At 44.6% G+C, this 22,975-nt stretch overlaps 1 protein-coding gene and 1 long non-coding RNA gene across 3 annotated transcripts in view; one reads left to right on the top strand and one right to left on the bottom strand.

Annotated features, from left to right (window-relative positions):
- Positions 1-22,203, top strand: part of LOC117062190 — a 92,288-nt gene extending 70,085 nt beyond the window's left edge. The window contains exons 3-4 of one of the 2 annotated variants that reach the window (XR_004428248.1): positions 20,716-20,755; positions 22,150-22,203. This is a non-coding gene — a long non-coding RNA (uncharacterized LOC117062190). The remainder of the gene's footprint in view (positions 1-20,715; positions 20,756-22,149) is intronic. The other variant, XR_004428247.1, reaches the window with a different exon arrangement.
- On the bottom strand, positions 1,166-8,233 carry IL1B (interleukin 1 beta). The gene is made up of 7 exons (XM_033175440.1): positions 8,090-8,233; positions 7,566-7,627; positions 6,948-6,999; positions 4,775-4,976; positions 4,056-4,220; positions 2,703-2,833; positions 1,166-1,976 (listed from the first exon to the last, which is right to left on the bottom strand). The coding sequence occupies exons 2-7, from the start codon at positions 7,610-7,612 to the stop codon at positions 1,764-1,766; spliced, it is 810 nt and encodes a 269-aa protein (XP_033031331.1). The 5' UTR covers positions 7,613-7,627; positions 8,090-8,233; the 3' UTR covers positions 1,166-1,763.
- Positions 22,204-22,975: the final 772 nt, after the last annotated feature.

The raw sequence follows: 22,975 nt of genomic DNA, 5'->3' as shown, positions 1-22,975 counted from the left end.
TCTGCCCAAGATCAAATTGTTTTACTCTGCCCAAGATCAAATAGTATTTTCTTTTCTGTGAACAGACTGTTAAGATCCCTTGCCTCTTGTTTTGCTGGAGTTTTGTTCTTTTTTTTTTTTTTAATGTTTTGAGGCAGTTCTTTACATGTGAAGCAAATTGTCTCTTTACCTAGGATTTGAGTTGCAAATACTTTTCCCCTGGCTCGTTTTGTGCTTTGACTTTGCTTCTGGTGATTTCCGCAATTCTGAAAGTGTACTTTTTCCATCATTCATTCTTATACCCCCATGTCCTTGTTCATGCTGGTTCTTCTACCTGAGGGCCTTTTCTTTTCTTTTCTTTTCTATCTGGAAACAGTTTTTAGAGATGGGGTCTCACTCTGTCACCCAGGCTGGAGTGCAATGGTGTGATCATAGCTCACAGCAGTCTTGAACTTCTGGGCTCAAGCAATCCTCTAGGGTCAGCTTCCCAACTAGCTAGGACTACAGGTGCATGCCAGCATGCCTGGCTGATTGTTTTATTTATTTTTTTGTAGAGATGGGGGTCTCACTATGTTGTCCAGACTGGTCTTGAACTCCTGGGCTCAAGCGATCTTCCTGCCTCTGCCACCCAAAGTGCTGGGATTACAGGCGTAAGCCACTGTGCCCAGCCCATGTGGGGAAATTTTCTGTTTATCCCTTTAGGCTTGATTCTTATGTCACTCTCCTCACTCCTTCCTGGATACTCCTTTTGTATTTTATCTTACTCTACTTGTCATGTTGCCTTGTTTTTGCTTGTACCTATCTGCCTCTCCTGAGGAGGAACTTGTTACCCTTCTTGTCTCTGCACTCCCAGCTCCTAGTACATAGTGCTTGCTCAACAGATGTTTGGTGCATTGACAGAGAAATCACTGGTAGCTGTTACTACCAATCCTGACTCCCTGCAGTGCGTCAGCTGATCCTGTTCCAGATGTGCACTGAATATCCTTTTGTTGAACACCAGAAATAAAGGGGATGGGTGAGGAGGATAGTTTTCAGTGGCCAAGGATGTTTCTAGGTACTTTGCAGCACTCAGCAATAGGGAGTGGGCTTCTAGTACCCCAAGAACTCTCACAGCCCTGTTTATCTTTACTGTTCAGGGTCAAATCCAAGACAAGTCAATGATCAGGAAAGACCTTTTTTTTTTTTTTTTTACAGTGAAGTTTATTTCAGAACCAGTGAATAGTATGGTCATATTTGCTCATTTATAAATATTCCCATTTAAATAATCTAAGCTTATGTATTTTCAGTCTTAATTAAAGGACTTAATTTAAAGAGAGCTCACCAGTCCAAGTTGAATTGAATAGCTATAAAAACTGGGTTCTATTACAGACACTGCTACTTCTTGCCCCCTTGAATAAATTAAATAGAATAATCAATAAAATAAACAAACAAATAAATAAATAGGGAAGCAGTTGCTCATCAGAATGTGGGAGCAAAGAACAGAGGCTTTCTTAGAACCAAATGTGGCCATGGTTTCTGTCAGGTGGGCTTAAGTGAGTAGGAGAGGTAAGAGAGGCCTGGCTCAACAAAGGGGCTGAGGATTGGCCCTGAAAGGAGGGAGCTGACTGTCCTGGCTGATGGACAGGAGATCTTCTTAGCACTGTCCTAAGGCAGGCAGTTGGGCACTGGTGTAGACAACAGGAAAGTCCAGGCTATAGCCACACTCAAAACCTTTCTGTTCCCTTTCTGCCAGTCCTATGGATTGAGTCTACATTCAGCGCAGGACCTTCTGGGTACAGCTCTCTTTAGGAAGACACAAATTGCATGGTGAAGTCAGTTATATCCTGGCCACCTTTGGTCCCTCCCAGGAAGACGGGCATGTTTTCTGCTTGAGAGGTGCTGATGTACCAGTTGGGGAATTGGGCAGACTCAAATTCCAGCTTGTTATTGATTTCTATCTTGTTGAAGACAAATCGCTTTTCCATCTTCTTCTTTGGGTAATTTTTGGGATCTACGCTCTGCAGCAAAAGAGAAAGAAGAATTTTTGTGAGGCAAGGGACAAAGATGCCATGGGAAAGATGTTCTTTGGGTTGGCCAGAGAGGAAACTGATGAGCGGGTCACAGGATCAGGAGCCAGACTCCTGAGTTATAAATGGGCCCCCAACTTTCTGTGTGGTTACTAAAAGAGCTCTTCTTCTTTTCTAAAGCTTAGTGCCAAATGCTGAGGAGCATAATATAATGTAGGTGAATTTTTTTTTAAGTGAAAATTAGGCTAGAGCTTCTTGAAGTACCTATTTTCCAGGGGCTTTTTACTGTATTTTTCCCTATGGTCCTAGAATGACATCAACTTGGAAATGTAGCTTTTGCTGGGAAAGCTGGAGGTGATAGTGGTGGTGATTTTGGGAGTGGAGTGGACGTGATAATGGGATCCTTTAAGTCATTTATTTCCCAAAGTGTCTATCAAATGAGAGCAGCCCTAACAATATATAATCTGTTGGGGTCATAACTATGGTAGGATACAATAACAGCAGAAAAATGATGTAATTTTCTGCAGCAGAATTGAAAGTTGCATGCATTTAAAAATTATGTTAAATTTATTTACATTAATGCAACATTGTCAAATAGACCTGTTCCCAGCTTTTCCTAGGGATGGGGGCGGGGAGAAGGTGGTTGTGAGTGATAGAAGATGGTTATAAGTGATAGCTGGAGACTGAGAAGGGCTTCATTCCATAGCATTCACTTACCTCCAGCTGTAGAGTGGGCTTATCATCTTTCAACACGCAGGACAGGTACAGGTTCTTTGCCTTGAGGCCCAAGGCCACAGGTATTTTGTCATTACTTTCTTCTCCTTGTACAAAGGACATGGAGAACACCACTGAAGAAAGAAGGGGGTCTTGTGGTTAGGGACACAGCAGTGCAGGGTCAGCCCAACCCCTGGGCCCCATGAGTAGGACACATGTAATTTGGTATCCTCTGGTTCCTTGGCCTAAGAGACAGGATAACTTGACTTCTCCCAGACAATATCAGGGTCATTTCATTGATTTAGGGTCTCCCTTCAAAGGCCTGAGGGTTTCTCAGAGCCTCATAGAAGTGGAAATGGAGAATGAAAGAGGGTCTACATCTTAAACGCTGAAGGAAGGAAGGAAGGAAGCTATTGTGTCACTGGCTGGCAATGTGCCCATCCACAGGAGCAGTACGACTTGATCAATGTGGAAGGCAAGGAAAGAGGTGAAGCTGTACTTCTGCCTGAAATCAGGCACCAGAACTGTTTCAGGAACAGAGAGTAGCCCGTGGGAAGAAACTGGGAGAGGAGAGGCTGAGCTGGGAAAGTGGCTCCAAAGAGAGACACTCATTTTGATCTTCCTCAGTCACAGCAGTGTCACTTAGAGGCCCTGGGATCACTCTTACTACCCGATTCCAAAGAAACAGGATTTTCTTGGCCTGGCTGAGAGCAAATAGCTTCGCCCTGAGTGAGGCTGCCTTTCAAGGTCAGCAGCCTTAGTTGCCCACACTCCTGTACACAGGCTTTGGCTACTGTGGCACGATGCCAGGAAGATCACCACAGCTCATGATGGACTCACCGCACTTCAAACATTTGCCGGTTACAGCGGAGAGATATAAGTTCCTGCTGGGCAGTAAAATTTCCCTACAAGGAACCACCTGGCATTGGGTGGGACGGATGTTGGGGCAAGGGGGCAAGGCTGGGGAGGGGAATGGACACATTATCGCTCCAGCATTCTTGTTTCAGCCTCAACAACAGGAAGAGAGAACCCACAGGCAGTTAGGCCTCGTCCATCAAATGACCCCATATTGTGGAAGAATTGACATTGTACTATGCCCAAAAGACTTGGGTGGACAGGGTCCCGGGAGTGCTTGAGCCGTCTAATTTCTCAGGGTCACACTCCTGTTAACAAATGCACTGGCCAGTGCAATCAAATGTGCCATTTCTAGGACCAAAGTTTGTATATTCTTTTTTAATGTTTCTTTTCACTTGTGTTGATCATTTGCCTTAAATTCACTTTCTACTTTGTTTGAAACATGGAGAATTAGCAAGTTGTCAGGAGGCCAGGCAGGGAAACCAGGATGTTTGCATTTACCTTGTTGCTCCAGATCCTGTCCCTGGAGGTGGAGAGCTTTCAGTTCATATGGACCAGACATCACCAAGCTTTTTAGCTGTGCATCCCGGAGTGTGCAGTGCAGTGATCGTACAGGTGCATCATGCACATAAGCGTCGTTATTGCATGTGTCGAGGAAGATAGGTTCTGAAATGTGGAGCACATGTTGTTTAGGTATAAAATCAGAAGGGCAGGCCTTGTGAGGTGAGGCAGCAGAATTGATTTCTTGGAGGACACCTGAGCATATACGGTCAAAGTCTGATGACAACACTGGTGAGGACGAAGCTGGGAATGGGGTGACTAAGAACACTGGACCTGACACTATTAGACATGGGTTCCAGCTTCAGCTCTTTTACTGCTCACTGTGGATGAGCAACAGAGCTACTCAGGTAAAATGGTGATGGTCATAACACTGGCCCATAGGGAGGTTACCAACATCTGAACATCTTGGTGACAATGTAAGTGAAAGGCCCCTGAGAAAGAGTTAGGGAGTTGCAAATGTCAGTAGCAATCAAGATCTTCTTAATAATAGTTTCCACTAAAGAGATGATTGCTTTGGTTTCCAGCCTTCTTTGTTTTTTCTCCCTGCTGGGCCTTCTACCTTTAAAGGGCTTCGGCTCTGGGGGAATTGAGTTGGCTGGTGCATGATGGCTTCTAAGAGGACACAAGTAGAGATTTACTGCCTGCTCTTGGCTAAGTACCTTCTTCAAAGATGAAGGGAAACAAGGTGCTCAGGTCATTGTCCTGGAAGGTCTGTGGGCAGGGAACCAGCATCTTCCTTAGCTTCTCCATGGCTACAACAACCGACACGGCCTGCCGGAAGCCCTTGCTGTAGTGCTCATGGGAGAGTCGTAGCTGGATGACGCCATCCAGAGGGCAGAGGTCTAGATCCTGGAAGGAGCACTGCAGAGAGAGTGAGGGAGGGAACCTGGTGAGGTGGTCCTACCAGGAACCGTGCTTTGACATCAGAGAGGACAAAGCTCAGAGAGGAGGAAGGGGCTTGAAAGAATCCTGAGCTTCTAAAGATCATCCCGCTCTGGGCCAGGCGTGGTGGTTCATGCCTGTAATCCGAATACTTTGGGAGGTCAAGGTGGGCGAATCATTTGAGGTCAGGAGTTCAAAACCAGCCTGGCCAACATGGTGAAACCCCTTCTCTACTAAAAATACAAAAATTAGCTGGGTGTGGTGGGGCACGCCTATAATCCCAACTATTCAAGAGACTGAGGCACGAGAATCGCTTGAACTTGGGAGGCGGAGGTTGCAGTAAGCCGAGATTGTACCATTGCCCTCCAGCCTGGGCAACAGTGTGAGACTCTGTGTCATAAAATAATGAAATAAAATAAAATAAAAAGATTATCCCTCTGTGAAGCTCAAGGAGGTTAAGGGTGTACTCAAGAGCACATGGCAGGTTAGAGGAAGACTCAGGACTAGAATGTGGGCTTTCTATCACCTTACAGGCTATTCTTTTAGAATAAATCCCATTTCTACCTTGTTCATCTTTTTTGTACATGCCTCACCTACACCATACATGTATACGTTTTCTATATCTTTTTGTATCCCTAATGCTGTCACACTATGATTTGCTTTATCATGCTGATGACCATAACATTTTCCATTCACCTATGCTCACTCAGCAAGTATTCAATTTTTCTACACCATTCCTTTTTTTTTCTTTTTCATAACACTGTCTCATAGGCATTCTGCAAATCCTGTAAGAGTAGTTACTTTTTGTGAAATGTTACCACTTTCCTCTTATTCAGAGAAGCTCAGTATTAAAGCTTAACTGAGGTTGCCTCAAGGCATGATAATGGTTCAAAGGCTTGAAAGACAGTTAAAGAGACCTCTAAGTGCACAAAAGGAAGTTGAGCAGGAGAGAATTTCCTGCCTGGAGCAGAGCCAAGCTGCTGGAAAAGGCAATGGGGGCAAAGGCCAGGCAGACAAGCCAATGGGCTCCTCCTACAGCTGGAGCCAACCAGTTATGCCAGTCTTAGGACTTTTAGAGAAATGTGTTTTTAACAAGACTGAGGACTGGATTATGAGGCTAGGGGAGGCTGTCACAAACTGGAATAAAATAAAGCCAGAGAAAAGTGGCTGCCTCCTAACCTGCACAACTGCCCTAGCTAGGCTGATGGCTGGGCCACCTAGAAAAGGTTACTGAGCATCATATAAAACAGAAGGGACGGCAGGAATATAACATGGCTCTCTGTAAGGATGAGTCTGAAAAATGCTCATTTGCTGCCCAAATGCCGTTAGCTACAACTGAAAATATTTCAGAACTGAAGGTTGCTGGATGCTGGCATCTCAGAGATCATCCAACTCAGCCCTTTATGTTTCAGATGAGGTCCAGAGAGGGTAAAATGACTTGTCAAGGTCACACAGCAAGTGAATGGTTTTCTTTCAAGTCTCAATCTTTTTGTTTACATCATCTATGTCTTGTTGCTATAAGCTTCACCCCATGGAGCAAAAAACTATTCTACTCAAAAGGAGTAGACATATGTTAGTTCTCAAGATCATCTCTTGATTTCAGAGTTTAACTCAAGTGATTGGCATAGGCTGAACCCATCTCCTAAAAGGAGAATCAAATTTGTGTTGAAGACTTGGCTGTCTTCCTACTACGAAATGGGAAACCTTATCACTCCTCCTCCCCTGTCACCACCAAGTGTGGCCACCACCACCACCATTAGTGAGTGATTATGATGATATGGTGACCAGGTGGCCAGGTCAGCAAGTGGTGCATCCTGTGTCTCACTGGAAGAGGTTAAAGTTGTTCTAAAACAAAATACCATGGCATCAAAGTGGCCCAGCACTATTTTCTTTGAGCTTTCCCTGTGTTAGAGCCCTTCTTTGGGTTGGGAGCTAAACCCACAGTCTTACCTTCATCTCTTTAGGGCCATCGACTTCAAAGAACAAGTCATCCTCGTTGCCGCTATAATAAAAACAGGGACATGTCTCAATTATGTCTTCTAAACAGGTTTATTTTTCCTTCCCTGTGTACAAGACTTGACTGTTGATAAGAAACTGCAAACAACCTGTCACTCAAAGCTGCCTGAAAACACCTGGCAAGTTCCACAGTGATATGTGCAGAACAATCTAGAAGGCAGATTCTAGGCCTGGCAGGTGGGCACCCTGGGTGCTCCCTGTCGGATCTTGAGGCCTAACCTCTAGCCCAGCAGAGTCAGCTAAAATCTGAGCTCTCCCTCTCCCTCCAAGCCACACTTTGCAAAGGGATTCCTTGTATTGTCAGCTTGGAATCTTTTCTCCCCATTTGCCTGTGCGGGAAGCCCTTGCAACAACACTTCCGGATAGCATCCAGACCCCAAGGCTGGAGGGACTTATAATGGGAAAGTAGTGTTTCAACCAGATTTACTTGGAACCCTATTTGCCACTGAAAGAGGCAATTTAGGGGGAAAATCTTGTCTCCAAGCACAGATAACACTCTACTCTTGAAAGAGGAGCCCTGCTCATGTTACTTGTCTCAGTGTCCCCACTGACCTGTAGTAAGCCATCATTTCACTGGCGAGTTCAGGTACTTCTGCCATGGCTACTTCAGATACCTGTGTAAAAAGGAGAAAATGAGTGACTTCCCCATGATGGCTACGTTCACATGTGATTTCTCTCAGCACCCAGTACATGGCAGGCATGCAAATAAGTGATCTCTGAGTGAATGAATGAATGTATAAAAGAGAAGTCCTTTGGGTGTAGAGAAAAGCATTTACTAAACCAAACCCCAGCTAGCAATGTATTTGCTAGGAGAGCTGGAGCAGAGGTTTTGATGCTAACCTTTAGGGTATCAGCTGCTAGATAAGCAGTATTCATTCCCAGAATATTTCCCCAGTCATAAGCATTATATTACACTTGGCATTTTTGCAAAATGCTGAGAGAGGGAGGCAGAGAGGGAAGGAGGAAAAGAGGGAGGATGGGGGGGTGGGGAGAGAGAGAGAGAGATACACACAAAGAGGGAGAGAGACAGAGAGGCTCCCTTAGCACCTAGTCGTAAGGAAGAATTAAAGTCATACTTGAGCAATGAAGATTGTTGAGGAGAATCCCAGAGCAGTCTGTTGTGCCTTGTGCCTCGAAGAGATTTGCTGTCTGCCAGTTTCTCCCTCGCTGTTTTATGGCTTTCAAAAGCAGAAGTGGGAGTCTGAGAAATTTCTCTGTTGAATACCTGATTTCACAATCAAGTTAAAGGAAAGGGGAAAAGAAAAGAGTATTGGTGGAAGCTTCTTAGGGGAGGGGACTAATAAACTGAAATAATTCTCTGGTTCATGGAAGGGCAAGGAGCAAACTATGACACATTTTGCAAATGTATCACTATGCAAATACGCATTGTTGTTCCGACAGCCATTGTGCAGTTGTCCACATTAAAATACTGGATTTTCCTAGGTTAGAAGAATGTTTAAATTTAGGACATCTGGGACAAAGTGGAAGACACACAGATTTATACATGCAAATACTTTTCTTCATTCACTTCTTTGTACTTAAGTTTAGGAATGTTCCCACTTAGAGATGGATAAATGGGTACAATGAAGGGGCAGTAGCCCTCCCTGTCTGGATTGAGGGTGTGGGTCTCTACCTTGGGTGCTGTTCGCTGCCTCAGGAACTCTCTGTCAATTGCAGGAGCCTCTGGGGAGACACTTGACCTTTCTTGGATGGGGCAGGGAACATACGGTATGCAGGGTTCAGGCTCCTGACAGAGTTGGGGCAACCCTGGAGATAAGCTGTCACAACCCTGCAAGACCAGGTGCTATTACCCTAGCCAATCTCATGGATAAACCAGATCAATGCCAGATGATCTCTGCCTAAAATGATTTTTTGGTGAACTCTGAAAAGTGGAATATTGTTTCTGTAAGAATATCCATCTGAGACTCTATCTCATGGTGATACCAAGAGTTATCAGTTTCTCTTTAACCAAGACACCAGCAAAGTACCTGCTCCAGTGTACTGCCCAGGGGAGCCCTCCATTTGTAGAATGAATGAGAGTCCAGGTTATGAACAGTGCCTGGAGTCTAGGAACACCCTCCTTTGCCTCTTTGACAGGTCTGCATTTAACACTTCTTATTTTTTATTTTTTTATTTTTTTCTTTTTTTTCTGAGACAGAGTCTTGCTCTGTTGCCCAGGCTGGAGTGGAGTGGCGTGATCTGGGCTCACTGCAAGCTCTGCCTCCTGGGTTCACGCCATTATCCTGCCTCAGCCTCCCCAGCAGCTGGGACTATGGGCACCTGCCACCACACCTGGCTAATTTTTCATATTTTTAGTAGAGACGGGGTTTCACCATGTTAGCCAGGATGGTCTCGATCTCCTGACATTGTGATCCGCCTGCCTCGGTCTCCCGAAGTGTTGGGATTACAGGCATGACCTACTGCGCTCGGCCCGTAACACTTCTTATAGCACTTACAGCACTGAATTGAAACCTTGCTCCCTGTTCTGGCTCCTCCGGGAAGCTATGAAATCTTTTTGAGCCAAGTCTAGCACAGTGCCTAGCAGGTACATTCAGGTGGTAGAGTTTGCTACTTGAATGGGTGAATGGGAATTTGACAGCATTTTTATTCAAATTAGTATGTGCCAGGTATCGTGCTCGCTCTGCTTTATCCAATGGAGTGAGCCCTTGTGCAAGTATTTGAGGCACGAGGGAAATAGGCTCTACTGTGGGACAAAGAGCATTTCATGGACTTGCTCGCCAAGCAGCCTTCTGAGTTTTAATTTGGCTCCCAGTATCTTGATATCAGGAGGCAGTCACAAGAACTCCATCTTTAGTAAGTTATATTTTCCACAGGAAATCTAAAAGCTGTTCAACGTGTTAGTTTCCTGTGAATTTGATAAGCAATAATCCATTCCTAACACAGCCTTAATGAAATTTGGTATCTGGTCCTGCAGATAGCTAAAGGCCCTGTCTGGGTGGCCTAGGGGACTCCTCTGTTTTGCCGCTACAGGATCCACTTTGCAAATTAACCACTGGTTCCCCCGTTGTAGGAACTGCCGCCTTCCTCAGAGTCTCCTTCCTTCCTTCCTTCCTTCCTTCCTTCCTTCCTTCCTCCTTTCTTTCTTTTTTCTCTCTCTTTCTTTCTTTCTCCCTCCCTCCCTCTCTCTTTTTCTCTGTCTCTCCCTCCCTTCTCTCTCTCTCTTTCTCTTTCTCTCTCTCTCTCTCCTAGACAGGATCTAGCTTTTTTCCCCAGGCTGGAGTGCAGTGGTGCAATCATGCACTCATTGCATGATCATGGCAGCCTCAAACCCTTCCTCAGAGTCTTTATGCAGCAACCAGCAGGGTCTGGAGGGCTGGTGGCTTTGTGGACTCTCCTGACAGAACACAGAGATGTCTTTGGTCTGTTGATGTGATTATAAGCTGAGCAAAGGAGGATCAAAGCCAGTGACAGGAAGGGAGATATGCAAGGGACCGGAGCATCAACTCTGAGTTAGTCCATTCTACTTCTGGGACTTGGGATACAGGTCAGAAACCTTGAGCTTCTACTTCTCCATCTTCCAATTGTAGCATCCAGCACCTCAGAATCTGCCAGCTGAGAGGAGCCCTAATGATTGTCTGGTGGGACCACAGAGATGAAGACATGAATAGCTATTTGAATGTGAACAGCAGACAAAGAAATCAAGGCTAGGAGGGATGAAGTGACTCATCCAATGGCACAGTGTGGTTGAAGCAGCACTAGTATCTAGGTTGCATGAGCCCCTGATGCTTTTGCTCAAGGGAAATTTTGGAGCCACGGGGCAATGCCCCCTGACGTAACAGTCTCCACAGTTCTGCCATGTCTCATCCTGGCCCTGTAACCTGGACCCAAACCTGCTATCATCCCATCCATCTGAGGAAGTGAAACCTCTTATGTCAAACAGACAGGTTGTGCAATGTGTGTATCAGATCCTGTCTTCCCAAGGAGACCACTCAGGCCACAGCACTTCCTTCTGATCCCCAATGGGCAGAAAATATCTCGCTATAGACATAATTGGCACTAAGGGAGGGAGTGGAAGAGTGATGATGATGTAGATGGTGATGTAGCCTCAAGGAAGTGGAACAAGCAGAGATGGAGAGCTGGAAATGCCAGGATGCTCCAGCTTTTGGGGAATTATTCAACTCTTGAGTCACTAAAGCCTTTCTCAGCTACAAGTTCCTTTTTACCCTGGCAGGTCATTCTTCCAAGACAGGAGACTGATATTTATTCAAAGCAGCAAGTGTCCTGGTACCATCTTGTGTCTGATCATGGGCTTCCCAACCAGTTATCAAGGTTGATCTCGTCTCATTGGTCTTCAATCATTTTGAACAAGAAGACAAGCAAAATAATCATGGGTTAGTTATTATATAATCGTGTGTACATGTAGTGATGTCTATTCTTTGCAGTGGGCTGTTCCTTTCTTGTTCACCCTCTTGCTTAAAACAGAACTAAACAATCTGTCCCCACCATTTTCCCCAAGCCCCATCTCATTCTTGGCACTGGCTTCCTAACATTGTTGTTATGAGTCTCATTTTCTTCTATCATTTCCATAAATACCTCTGGGATCTTAAAGTATGAAACGTGTTGTGGGTACCCACACCTGTCTCTGTGGATATTTCTCTCCTTTCCCTTCTGCTTCTGGGATTTTTTAGGTATAGGCACTATGATTTTTATCATATTGCGTCCACTTCCTTTTATGGCACCATCTCCAATGGGCCTCTTCTCCCTCTTGGATCCAGGTTCTCAGACTGGGGACATGCAGAGTCCAACAGACATTCCATTCTCCTCCCTGGTCTAGAAAAAGGAGGGCTTAGATATATGAGCAGGTGGCTGGGGCTGGTGAGCTATGTGGTCTCCAATGGCTTTTCCCTGATGTCTGAGTTGTTATGCCAGTTCTGGGAGGCCAATAAGACTTTGTCCTTCCTTTGGATCCATTGAAAAAGCCCCTGCGTGGATAAGATGGATGGCAGGGCTTTCCTACTCTATGTCTTTTCTCACACCTAATGGGTATAAGAGAGGGGACCACAAACAGGGGGCTTTGGTACCACTTACCCAGGATCTGGAAACATTTTCTGTAAAGGGCCAGATAATAAATGTTTCAGGTACAACTACTCAACCTTGCATTGTTTCAGAAAAGCAGTCAGATAATACATAAATGAATGGGTGTGACTGGACTTGTCCTGCGAGCCCCTGTCTTGTATCATTGTATTATATCAGTTTTTTCTTACATACAAATTTAGAAGCAATACTTAAAAAAAAGCTGTCCTTTATTGAGCACCTACTAAGTGCCAGGTACCTTTTTTCCTCATTATCTTATTAACTCTTCATAATGACCTTTAAAGTAGATAATATTGAACCATTTGACCTATGCAAAAACAGAGGTTGAGACAATAACTTATTTAAGACCACACAAACAGTAAATGTTGGAACTATGTCTCAAATATGGGCTAATTGAACCCAAACTAGATCTTTATTTCTCACTTTTAATTGTTACAGATGTTTATTGCCCCGTCTCCTCCTGTCCACACAGTGCCCATCGGCAGACTCCTTTTTCATTCTCAGTGATCGAATGACATTCTAAACTACATTGGCTTGGCAGATTCACCTCTGCCCCTTAGTGTTTCCACATTGTCCTTTTAGGATTGGGATACTCTCTGTTCCCGTCTTCCCTCCTTTCTTCTTCTGGTGGTGACGTGCTGTGTGAATTTGTTTCTCCTCTCAGGGTAGCACTGGGACTTTCCAAGTCAGCGTTTTTAGTGATCTCTCTTCCCTTTTCTGAGTTTCTTCCTTATTCCTGTTCACTTTCTCATCTACAAGTGGCAGCTTTGTTGCTGGAGGATTTCCTTTGTCCTTTTATTCTTCTTTACGACTTTGCTATAACTGTCAAAAACAATCCCTTGAAGGTATCTATCCTTGGAATTGTGTGCTTATGATGCTGAAAAATACTTCTCTTCTAAAAGCTGTGATAAAATGCTTCTCTCCCAAAATGTCTGTCGTTTCTGTATTCTACTCTCTGGTTATTACACAATCAAAGATGATCTGGTCATTTCCTTCCAGGACTTTGTTAATTTCACTTCTTCAACTGCTTCCCCCTTCTTGGCTGGAACTGAGTTTTCTGTCTTCTGGGAGAAGAAGTTCTCAGCAAGGCCACTCAGGATTTGTTGGGTGCCTTGGTCAAGTCTAGGATCCAAGCTCTGGGTAGCTGATTTCCTCTAATCACTGAGCAATGTAAAATGAGGAATTCTGATTGTGTAAAGGTGTTAAACTTTTGTGTTAAGGCAAAACTTTAATACCATGAATAGAGATTACAGAATTTACCAACTTCTAACAGGATTCCTTTCACTCCCTGACACTAGAATGTTAGAAAATCTACCACGAAGCATCTATGAGGCTATTGTACAAGGCCTGTTTTTCAAAACAGGTTTTTACAAGGACTGTTATTCGGGATGATAGTTTCAGAAAGGCATTATCAAAGGTAATTGATGGTGTGTGCAAGCTGAAAGTTGTATGTTAAAACTAGTAGGGATTTCAAAAATATCCCTTTTAGGCTTTTTGCTAATATATCTGCTCATTTTCAAAGTTCCAAATATTATAAAAGTATTTAAAGTAAAAAGTAGAAGCCCTCCATTTCTGCTGGCCCACTTCCCTGTTTCAACCAGAAAGTATTTTCCCAGACAGTGCTACCCCAGGACTTACACTCCATCCATCCATCACCTACCATAGGTTCTTTGAAGGGCTCAGTTTGAGTGCTCCTTGAGTGCCTGGGATCTGTTATTTCTCTCCATTTCTACTACTGCACGGTAGTTCAAGTCCTCTTCCCTTTTCCCCTAGGCCATTTGAATCATCTGCTAATTGGTTTTCCTGATTGCCATGGAAACTTCATCCATCCCTTCCTCACACATCAGCCATAGAAGTATCTCCAAAAAGCAAATCTCGTGACATGAAGCCCTTGCACAAAACCCATTACTGGTTGCCCACCTCCTTTGTGGATAAGTTCAAGCTCCTGAGTGTGGCAAGCTGGGTCCACCTGGAATCCCCTGCCCTCCTCTCCTACCCCACGTGACAACCTTTCCAGACTATTTGCAGTTCTTTGAATGTGATATTCTTTCTAGTCTCTGTGCTTTTGCATAATCTGTTCTTCCTGACTGGAAACTCCTTCTCCTCCTTGTAGTTTAGCTAATTTCTAGTCTTTCAAGACTCAGCTCATGCTTCACCCTCTCTATGACAAATCCTTTCCCAAGCTGGGTGGTGGATACTCTTCCTCTGTGCTGTGTGAGTCTTGAGCATCCTCAGGAAACCTCCCTCATGGTGCTTTATTTGCTTGTCTCCTTTGTTGTTAATGTGCCCGCTTCAGGGCTGGCATATACTGCTCATCTCCATGACTGGCTCATGGTGGTGCTCCGCGAATATCATCCAACCAAATGGATGACAGCCATCATGCCATCTCTCATGACTTCCATCTGGAGCTAACCTCCCCTGACAGGAAAGCATTTCTTAGGAAAGAATATCTTTGGGTTAAATATAAGTAATCACTCACCAGAAGCACTACGTCCAGCTCAGAATGAACTGCTCAGTAAGCAGCCTTGTCAATGAGGAGGCAGCAGGCCAGCCCCAGAGGCCTCAAAGTGGGAGAGCAGAGAAGCGCAGTTCCTGCCACAAAGGCACACCTTGCTCCCCTGGCTGACTGGAAGCAGAATGGTGTCCACCTGCTTCCATGGGAATTCTGCGCCTTTAGTAAAGTTTTATGGGACAGGAAGGTGACAGGCATTGACGCTCTAACCAGGAATGGGTGGTGCCATCTTTCCTGTGTCTTACCAGAAATACCTGTGGCAGGTAAATTTCTAGAGAGACACTCCCATTTCTCCTATATAGCAATTTTGAAATGTTTTCTGAGGGCTTTCCAAATTCATCTGGGAACATAGGAGTTCCAGAAAGATGAAATCAAAGGTGATGGTATGCCAAGGAAAGTAGCTTTTAGAATGACTTCCATTAGCCATTCATCCATTCAGCACACCAGGCATTCAGTCTGAGGGGTGTGTGTGTGTGTGTGTGTGTGCACCGCATGTATACAGAGGAAGGGAAACAAAACAAAAGTACACAAGATATGATAGTTGTCCTCAAGGAGTTTTTGCAAATGTCCGCAATTTAAGAGAATATGCTATGCTGTGGCTGGTGTATAAACCAACTGCTAGGGAGAGGCCTTCCACACACACAAATGCAACCTGTAGGACCGCCAGTGGAAGCTGGACATGCTGTTTGTGGTTGATAAACCCTGGTCCCTTGTTCAGAGACCTATGTTTACCTTTCCTCTCCCTGAAAGTCTTCATTAGCTGGGCATCCAGAAGGTCTTGCACAGAGCAGAGGGAAGCACAAAGACAAGAGTTTGAAACCAGCCTGGACAACAAAATGAACTTCTATCTTTGCAAAAAAATTAAAAAAAAAAAATTAGCCAGGTGGGATTGCACGTGCCTGTAGTCCCAGCTATTCAGGAAGCTGAGGCAGGAGGATTCCTTGAGACCAGGAATTTTGAGGCTGCAGTGAGCTATTAGGTTGGTGCAAAAGTAATTGTGGTTTTTGCCATTAAAAGTAATGGCAAAACTTTTAATGACAAAAACCGTGATTACTTTTGCATCAGTCCAATAATGATTGCACCCCTGCACTGTGCTCCAGCCTGGGCAACAGAGTGGTACCCTGTCTCAAAATAATAAATAAATAAAATGTAAACATGCAAAAAAACAAAACCAGAAATAAAAAATGGGTGTTGAGGCCCCTAAATTGAGGAATAATATGAAGGAGTGTGATTCTGTGTGTGCATACATGGGTGTGCACCCTGAGTGCCTGGATGGCTCACCCTGGGCTAGTTCAGGTGGTAAATGGTTTTCCTCCAGCTGGGCTACCACCATCTTCCCCCAGGGCCTGTCCGTGTCTTTGGTGGCAAGATGCCTATGGACTAGAGTCCCTCCTCAGAGGAAAGGCTCCTCCCATTTCTCTGGCTTTTAGGTAGAAGTCCATGACTTCAACAGGCCCCTACTGCAATGTCATGGGTTAGTTTAGGTGGGGTCTCCTCTGAGAGCCTCCCATAGCCTAAAAGGCCCTATCCTAGCTGGCACTGCATCTCCCTCTTCCCAGCTCTCAGCCTTTCTCTTTGCTCACCCCACTTAGTGCAGGCTTTCTGTCTGATCTTGGATGTGTGAATCCTGCCCCTAAGGGATGCAAGGCAATCTTTCATTATTAAGATCTCTCCTGAGGCCAAGTGTGGTGGCTCACACCTGTAGTCCTAGAACGTTGGTAGGCCAAGGCAGGAGAATCGCTTGAGCTCAGGAGTTCCAGGCTGCAGTGAGCCATGATTGCACCATTGCACTCCAGCCTGCATGACACAGCAAGACCCTGCCTTTTTTTTTTTTTTTTTGAGACAGGGTCTTGCTCTGTCACCCAGGCTAGAGTGCAGCAGTGTGTCTCTGCTCACTGCAACCTCAACCTGCACATTTTTTTGTAGAGACGGTGTCTTGCTATATTGCCCAGAGTGGCCTCAAACTCCTGGGCTCAAGAGATCTTTCCACCTCAGCCTTCCAAAGTGCTGGGACTACAGGTGTGAGCCACCGTGCCCAAACAAGACCCTGTCTTAAAAACAAAACAAAAATAAACAACTCCCCAGACCTCTCTAGTCTTAAACTCCTCCCTAGTTCCAGCCACCTTTTAGCACATGACTCTTGTTAATTTTGTTCTCACTGCCTGAAATCATCTCCTGTCCACTCTTGACTGACAGGTCTCTGCAGTAGCCCATTGCTTAATCAGAGTAGGCCCCTGTCAACTTATTCATATTGTGTCCCCATGCCAGTGTGGATGATTAAAATTGTTGAGTGGAGGCTGATCGAATGAGCCGTCTCCTTCCAAATCCTCACTTGCTGGCTCCTGTCTTAGTTTTACTCCCCATTCTTCAAGGAACGTGAGCCCTGGAAAGTATTTTAGAGTTATTTAGTCGAGTGCCTTTGGATGGGAGGATCACATCCCTGGGTCCCGCCTGGTAGATTGTTAGGCAAGATTCCCTACCTTCTCTCACTTCTGCATGAGACTTCCTTCTGAAATTGCTGCTCAGTCAAGAGAATGACCTTCCCCAACAATCCTATTCCACAGGGACTTAAAGGTGTCAGAGATCTCTTGCTCATCTCTCTGGCCAGCTACCAAGGTCAGTTTATAGCTGAGGGACAAGACTAGTTAGCAGATCAGGCAGGTCTCAGACTCCAGCATAAGTGCTGGACTTCTAGCTGCAGTTGTTCCTGCCCGCATGGGCATTCAGATGGAGAGAGGGCATGCCACTACACTGCACTCTTGGTGAAACCCAGGACTCTGAAATCTTAGTGTCAGCCCCAGGCCTTCTCTTCAGCAGAACTTAGTCCTGTCTCTAGGAGATGGGACCCTTCCTGATTGCATTCTTACCAATGGCTGCATTGACAGGGGGGCTAGACTTCACTGAGTGGAGATTGGGGGAAAAGGAAATAAGCCCTCAGTGCTTTCTCTGAGCATATGTCACCCTTGCTGGCTTAGCATCTATTGTTTGCCAGAAGACTTAGCTCTTACCTTGGCAAATATTCTCTGCTTGACCAAATTTTATGTGCCTTCTCCCAGGCACATTTGTGCACTTTCTTGTAAAATCCTTTTTTAGCAAGAATCTTCTATCTTCAATATCTGATCACCCTTAAAATCTCACTGGATTCCCCATCCTCCACCATCCCCAAGGTTGTGTCCAATCACCCTGTCCTGTCTTCAGCAAGGATCCTGTTAGGTGGGTTTAGGCAGAAACTCCCTGATTTTTCATGTTTCCTCTTAGTAATTTTGCATCGACTGATCCTTGCTCTGCTTCCTGGCTATGAATATGTCCTTGCCCGTGCTGTGTATGTAGTTGTGTCCAGTCTCTCTCCCCCACCGCGAAGTCCCATTGCAGTGGTTCCTATATCTTCTGTGCTGGTTCTGAGTAAAATCTTCCTTACCATGAATTTAAAAATATCATTGATTTTTTTTTTTTTTTTGAGATGAAGTCTTGCTCTGTTGCCCAGGCTAGGGTGCAGTGGCTTGAACTTGGCTCACTGCAGATTCCTCCTCCCGGGTTCAAGTGATTCTCCTGCCTCAGCATCCTGTATAGCTGGGATTACAGGTGCCCACCACCATACCTGACTAATTTTTTTTTGTATTTTTAGTAGAGACGGGGTTTTTACCATGTTGGACAGGCTGGTCTCGAACTCCTGACCTCAGGTGATCCACCCACCTCAGCCTCCCAAAGTGCTGGGATTACAGGCATGAGCCACTGCGCCTGGCCAAATCATTTTTTTCTTTGACAACATTGTCCTGTAGACAACTGAATTTCAAGGAATTAGCCTGTGTGAAATCTAGCATGTTCTTTGACTTCCTTCTTCTAAAGGTTGATTTTATAGGAGGCAATATTTTAAAGTATCAAGGCCACCTGGAGATTCATTTCAAGCTTACTTTGTGCCAGGGAAGGGAAATTTTCCTGAAAATTTCTTTTAAGTTCTAGTCAGAAAAAAGAAATCTTAAGAACAAGGAAATAGACCCGTCATTTTAAAACCCAGAAAAGAACCTTTCAACATAGCATTCCCTAGGTACCAAGCCTCCTTGATTAGTAGGAGGTTGCTTTGACTGTGACTGGTCAGGAACATACCTGGCCCTCCTCACCAGTGTGTAAGTTCCTGGAGAGCTGTGACAAAATCGCCCACGTCCACTCTTCCTGTGCCATCTTACCTATAGTATGCACTCCACAAATGGGCTGGTGGATTCCAGGGGGCACTCAGTGGATAAGCCAGAAAAAACAAAGAGGGGCTTGGATATAGCTTTGCCCTCTCAGCTGTATCCCCAGAGGTTACTCAACTTCCTGGCTGGATGTCCTCATGTTCAAAATGTGGACATCAAGACCTAATTCTCAGAGTAATTATAAAGATAAACAAAGTCATGCATGGGAAATCACCTAACAGAGATGGACGTGGTTGACAAGCAGGAAAGATTCCTTTGCCCTCCTCCCTCCTCCTTCCTTTCCTTCCTAATGAGGATGGCCTTGTCTTTATTGCTGCCATCGAATCTCTGATGTCAGTTGTCACCCTACAGGGATCAGTGGTCACAGGTGGGCATGTGTGTGAAGACTGCAAAGTGTTCCCTGGTAACGTTTACTCATAAAGCAGTCAGCTGGCCTGAGCTGCAGTGGGGATCGGGAATGCTGCTCTGGCATGCATCCCTGTCCCTAGATCTCATCAGTTCCCTGAGGCCTTTGTCCAAGTGGAGACCCACATTGGGCTCACCACAGGCTCAGGCTCAGGCTCAGGAATGTCCTGAGTTTTCCAGCATCCTTAACAATTTAGCATCACACATTCTCAAAGGTTTGATACCTTTCATATAATATTTTTAGTACTGCTAGGAAGACACACATGAATTAAATATGGGTACTTCTTTTCCAGGAACTTATTGTCTTGAGTACAAGGAATTACGAGTAGGAGGTGAGAAGAGGCACTCCCTTTGGCCACCCCCATGGTCTGGTGACTCTTAGAATCACGTTTACAGATATCCGCCTCTTGGATGACAGCCTCCATACTTCCTGCTTTCTCACTCTCTCTCTTCTCAAAGCACCAGTGATTTGTCCTTTTCAGGACCGCGAACCCATAGACATCCCCTCTCTCTATCAGCCCTTTCTGCTTTTCCGTCCTTTTTGATCCAGCTTAATTTCTGTGCCCGGTCTCTTCAACCATTTTCTTACTGGTCTCCTCAGCACCCTTCCCATTTTTATTCCATTACACTCACCAGACAAAACTTCAGGCTGGGTTGTATCGCTAGTCTGCTTCCTCTGTATCTCCACTGGGGCTGCTAGAGGAGGTTGGGAAATGAGTTTACTCAGCCTCACAGGTGGTTGCCACCATGGGCCCAGGACCACGGTGGGTCCAGTCAAGCTGGGAACTGCTTGACTTTTCTGCCTCCCATTCTATTCAAAGTCATCCCTCTGCTCACTGAGGTAAGTACACATCTGATTGCCTCCTTTGGAAAGGCTAATCAGAAACTCAAAAGAATGCAATTGTTTGTCCCTCATCTACCTGTGGTCTGCAAGCTCCCTCCCTGCTTCAAGTTGTTCTACCTTTCTGGATGGAACCAGTGTACATCTTACACATATTGATTGATGTCTTATGTCTCCCTAAAATGTATAAAACCAAGCCGTGCTCTGACTACCTTGGGCACATGTGGTCAGGACCTCCTGATGCTCTGTCATGGGTGGGTGTCCTCAACCATGGCAAAATAAACTTTCTAAATTAACTGAAACCTGTCTCAGATTTTCGAGATTCACATTTGGGTAACCACGAAGGGATTCTGAGTGGAGATGCCCCTTACCTTTGACAAATCTCCTATTGGTGTTTGGTACCAGCATGAGCTAACTTTATGGCTCAAACCAGTAGGACAATTTGCTGAGGTCTGAAAGCATCTCCTCCAGAGAATTCCTGATCTCCCCAAATTCGGTCAAGATCAAAAGTTTATTTTGCTGTATGACTCCCTGTGTGCGTGTGCGGTTTTTTTTTTTTTTTTTAGTTTTACTTGCTTCCGGCAAGGAAGGCAAGATTTCTTGCTTCCATGATGATGGAAGACAGGTAACTCTTTTAAGGGGTTTGAGCTCACTCCCAGCAGGGAAGACGAGTTCAAGTTTTTTTCTTGCTTCTAGAATGGTAGTGAGCAGTCTTCAGCCTGAGACCCATCCCTAGGTAAGTAGCTGAATTGGGGTTTTGTCTTGCTAAAGTTTAACAACCAGCTGGTCTTAATTTCTCCTTACCATTAGAGCACTCAGTAATCATGTAAGTTGTGCGATCATTTGTTTTGCTTAACTGTTTATTTGTTTCTGTTTTTATTGTTGTTTCAGTCTTTTTCCCATTGAGTTTGACCTATTCTGTCTGACTTGATCAAATCCAAAGGGAAGTTCCAAATTGTGGGGAATGAGGCCTCTGAAGTGGCTAAATTCCCACCCTCCCACACACATAAAGGTGGTGTGGTTGGGGGGAAAATGGCCTGCAAAAGAAAAAAAAAAGGCAAAGATTTTTAATTTTGACCACTAAAGGGGCTTCATTTACATAACAAGGCCACCATTTGCTAGCCAGGCCGAATTGAAAGAGCAATGGCTGTCGCCCCATGCTGCAGTTCCATAGCTGAGGTTCTGCTTTCTTTTCTACCACGACAGCCTGGGTTTGCTTCCTGAATCAAGCCTTTTCTGGTTTGATACTTCGTACTTCTGAAGTAGCAGCAATTTGTCCTAGCTGAAATATGGTAATAAGATTTTAAAAGATTTTTTTTAAAGGATCTCAATGGTTAAAAGTGAGCTTAATTAAAAGCTAACGATTCAAGAAGTGTGTATGTGTCTATGTGCATGTTTGTATTTAAAAGACCTTCATGTTTTGTTTTTTTTCCTCTCCTAGGAACTTGTCTGTTTTATGAGCAAAAGTTTTTTTCTTCTCAGTTGACTGGATTCTGTTTTCTTCATTTACTTCTGCTATCTCTCCTTTCTCTTGCACCGTCTGCTGAATGAGAGACCTAAAATAGTTTATAATAGCCTGGGGTTCCTTAAAGAAAATGGAGAAGGTGCTAGGCTCCCTTTTGGGGAGAAACTTCTGTTTTTCCTTATGGAATCCCTAGAGTGTAAACAAACAAGTTCATTTCAGCTCTTAAACTGCTTGCGTTTGTATTGTGTTACCTGATTTTTTTGACTATTATATTTTTGACTAGCTATTGCAACAGAAGCTACTCTTGGGTTTTCAAGGCAGAATGTAGTTTAGACATGTAAAAATGTCTTTTAAAAAATAGCTTTTTTTTAAGTGCCCTGTAAAAGCATCACATGGTCTAGCCTCGTAATAATTTTCCCTTTTTGGAGACCAGGATTCAGGGTGGGCTCTGCCCAGAGCTCAGAGATCCAGTTAAAACATAGGTAGTCTCAATGTAAATAAAATTGGTCTCCTGATACAATCTTATGATAGATTTCTATAATTTTATGGTTGATTTGGCATCCATCCTTAATCTGTCTCTAGCACCACCAGACTTTTTCTCTCTGTACGTTGAGATGTATATTTCGCTATCTGAATTTTCGTCTAAGAGTTGTTTCCTTTTGTAGCAGGACAAGCGGCAGACAAAACTCCTCAGACACCAAGTTACAGAAGGAAGGGGTTTATTCGACCAGGGGCATCGGCAAGACTTCAGTCTCAAGAGCCGAGCTCTCTGAGTGAGCAATTCCTGTCCCCTTTAAGGGCTCACAACTCTAAGGGGGTGCACATGAGAGGGTCGTGATTGGTTGAGCAAGCAGGGGGGTACCTGACTGGGGACTGCATGCATTGGCAATCAGATCGGAACAAAACAAGATAGGGATTTTCACAGTGCATTCCTGTACAATGTCAGAACCAGTTACATCAGGGGTCGATCTTTAACTACCAGGCCCAGGGTGTGGCGCTGGGCTGTCTGCCTGTAGATTTCATTTCTGCCTTTTAGTTTTTACTTCTTCCTTCTTTGGAGGCAGAAATTGAGCATCAGACAATATGAGGGGTGGTCTCCTTCCTTATTTCCCCCTTTTGAGACTCTTACTCATTTTATTAGTGGGAGTTCTCACTTTCATTTTCATTATCCATGTCTTCTTGCAAGACAGATTGATAGTGATTTATGTAGTACATTTGTGCTGAGGCATTTTGGTGAACTAAGGTAGTGATGAAGCTTTTTATCATTCGCAGAAGTACGGGTATCAAACAAGGGAGCAGTAAGCAGTTTCCTATTATTATTATAACTCCTATTATAAGAGTTTTAAATCCTCCTAGCGCTGGGAACCATTTTCCAAACATGGCCCCAGGATCAAATCCATGCCACACTTGCACGGGCACATGTGCCAGTTTTGTCATATCTCTAACTATGTCTTCAACTACTTGCCCTTGATTATCTACGTGTAGACAGCA

Source organism: Trachypithecus francoisi, unplaced genomic scaffold, assembly GCF_009764315.1.
Source record: "Trachypithecus francoisi isolate TF-2019V2 unplaced genomic scaffold, Tfra_2.0 Lachesis_group17, whole genome shotgun sequence".
NCBI lineage: Eukaryota > Metazoa > Chordata > Mammalia > Primates > Cercopithecidae > Trachypithecus > Trachypithecus francoisi.
The sequence above is the reverse complement of the archived record's forward strand: the minus strand, read 5'-3'. Positions and strand labels throughout refer to the sequence as shown.

What these genes read in the sequence shown, in the direction of transcription:
- IL1B (XM_033175440.1), bottom strand. Translation starts at nt 7,612, where the DNA reads ATGGCAGAAGTACCTGAACTCGCCAGTGAAATGATGGCTTACTACAG. An exon ending in TCCCTTCATCTTTGAAGAAG is followed by an intron (nt 4,221 to 4,774) that starts GTACTTAGCCAA and finishes TCCACATTTCAG; the next exon opens with AACCTATCTTCCTCGACACA. An exon ending in AGCCCACTCTACAGCTGGAG is followed by an intron (nt 1,977 to 2,702) that starts GTAAGTGAATGC and finishes CTTTTGCTGCAG; the next exon opens with AGCGTAGATCCCAAAAATTA.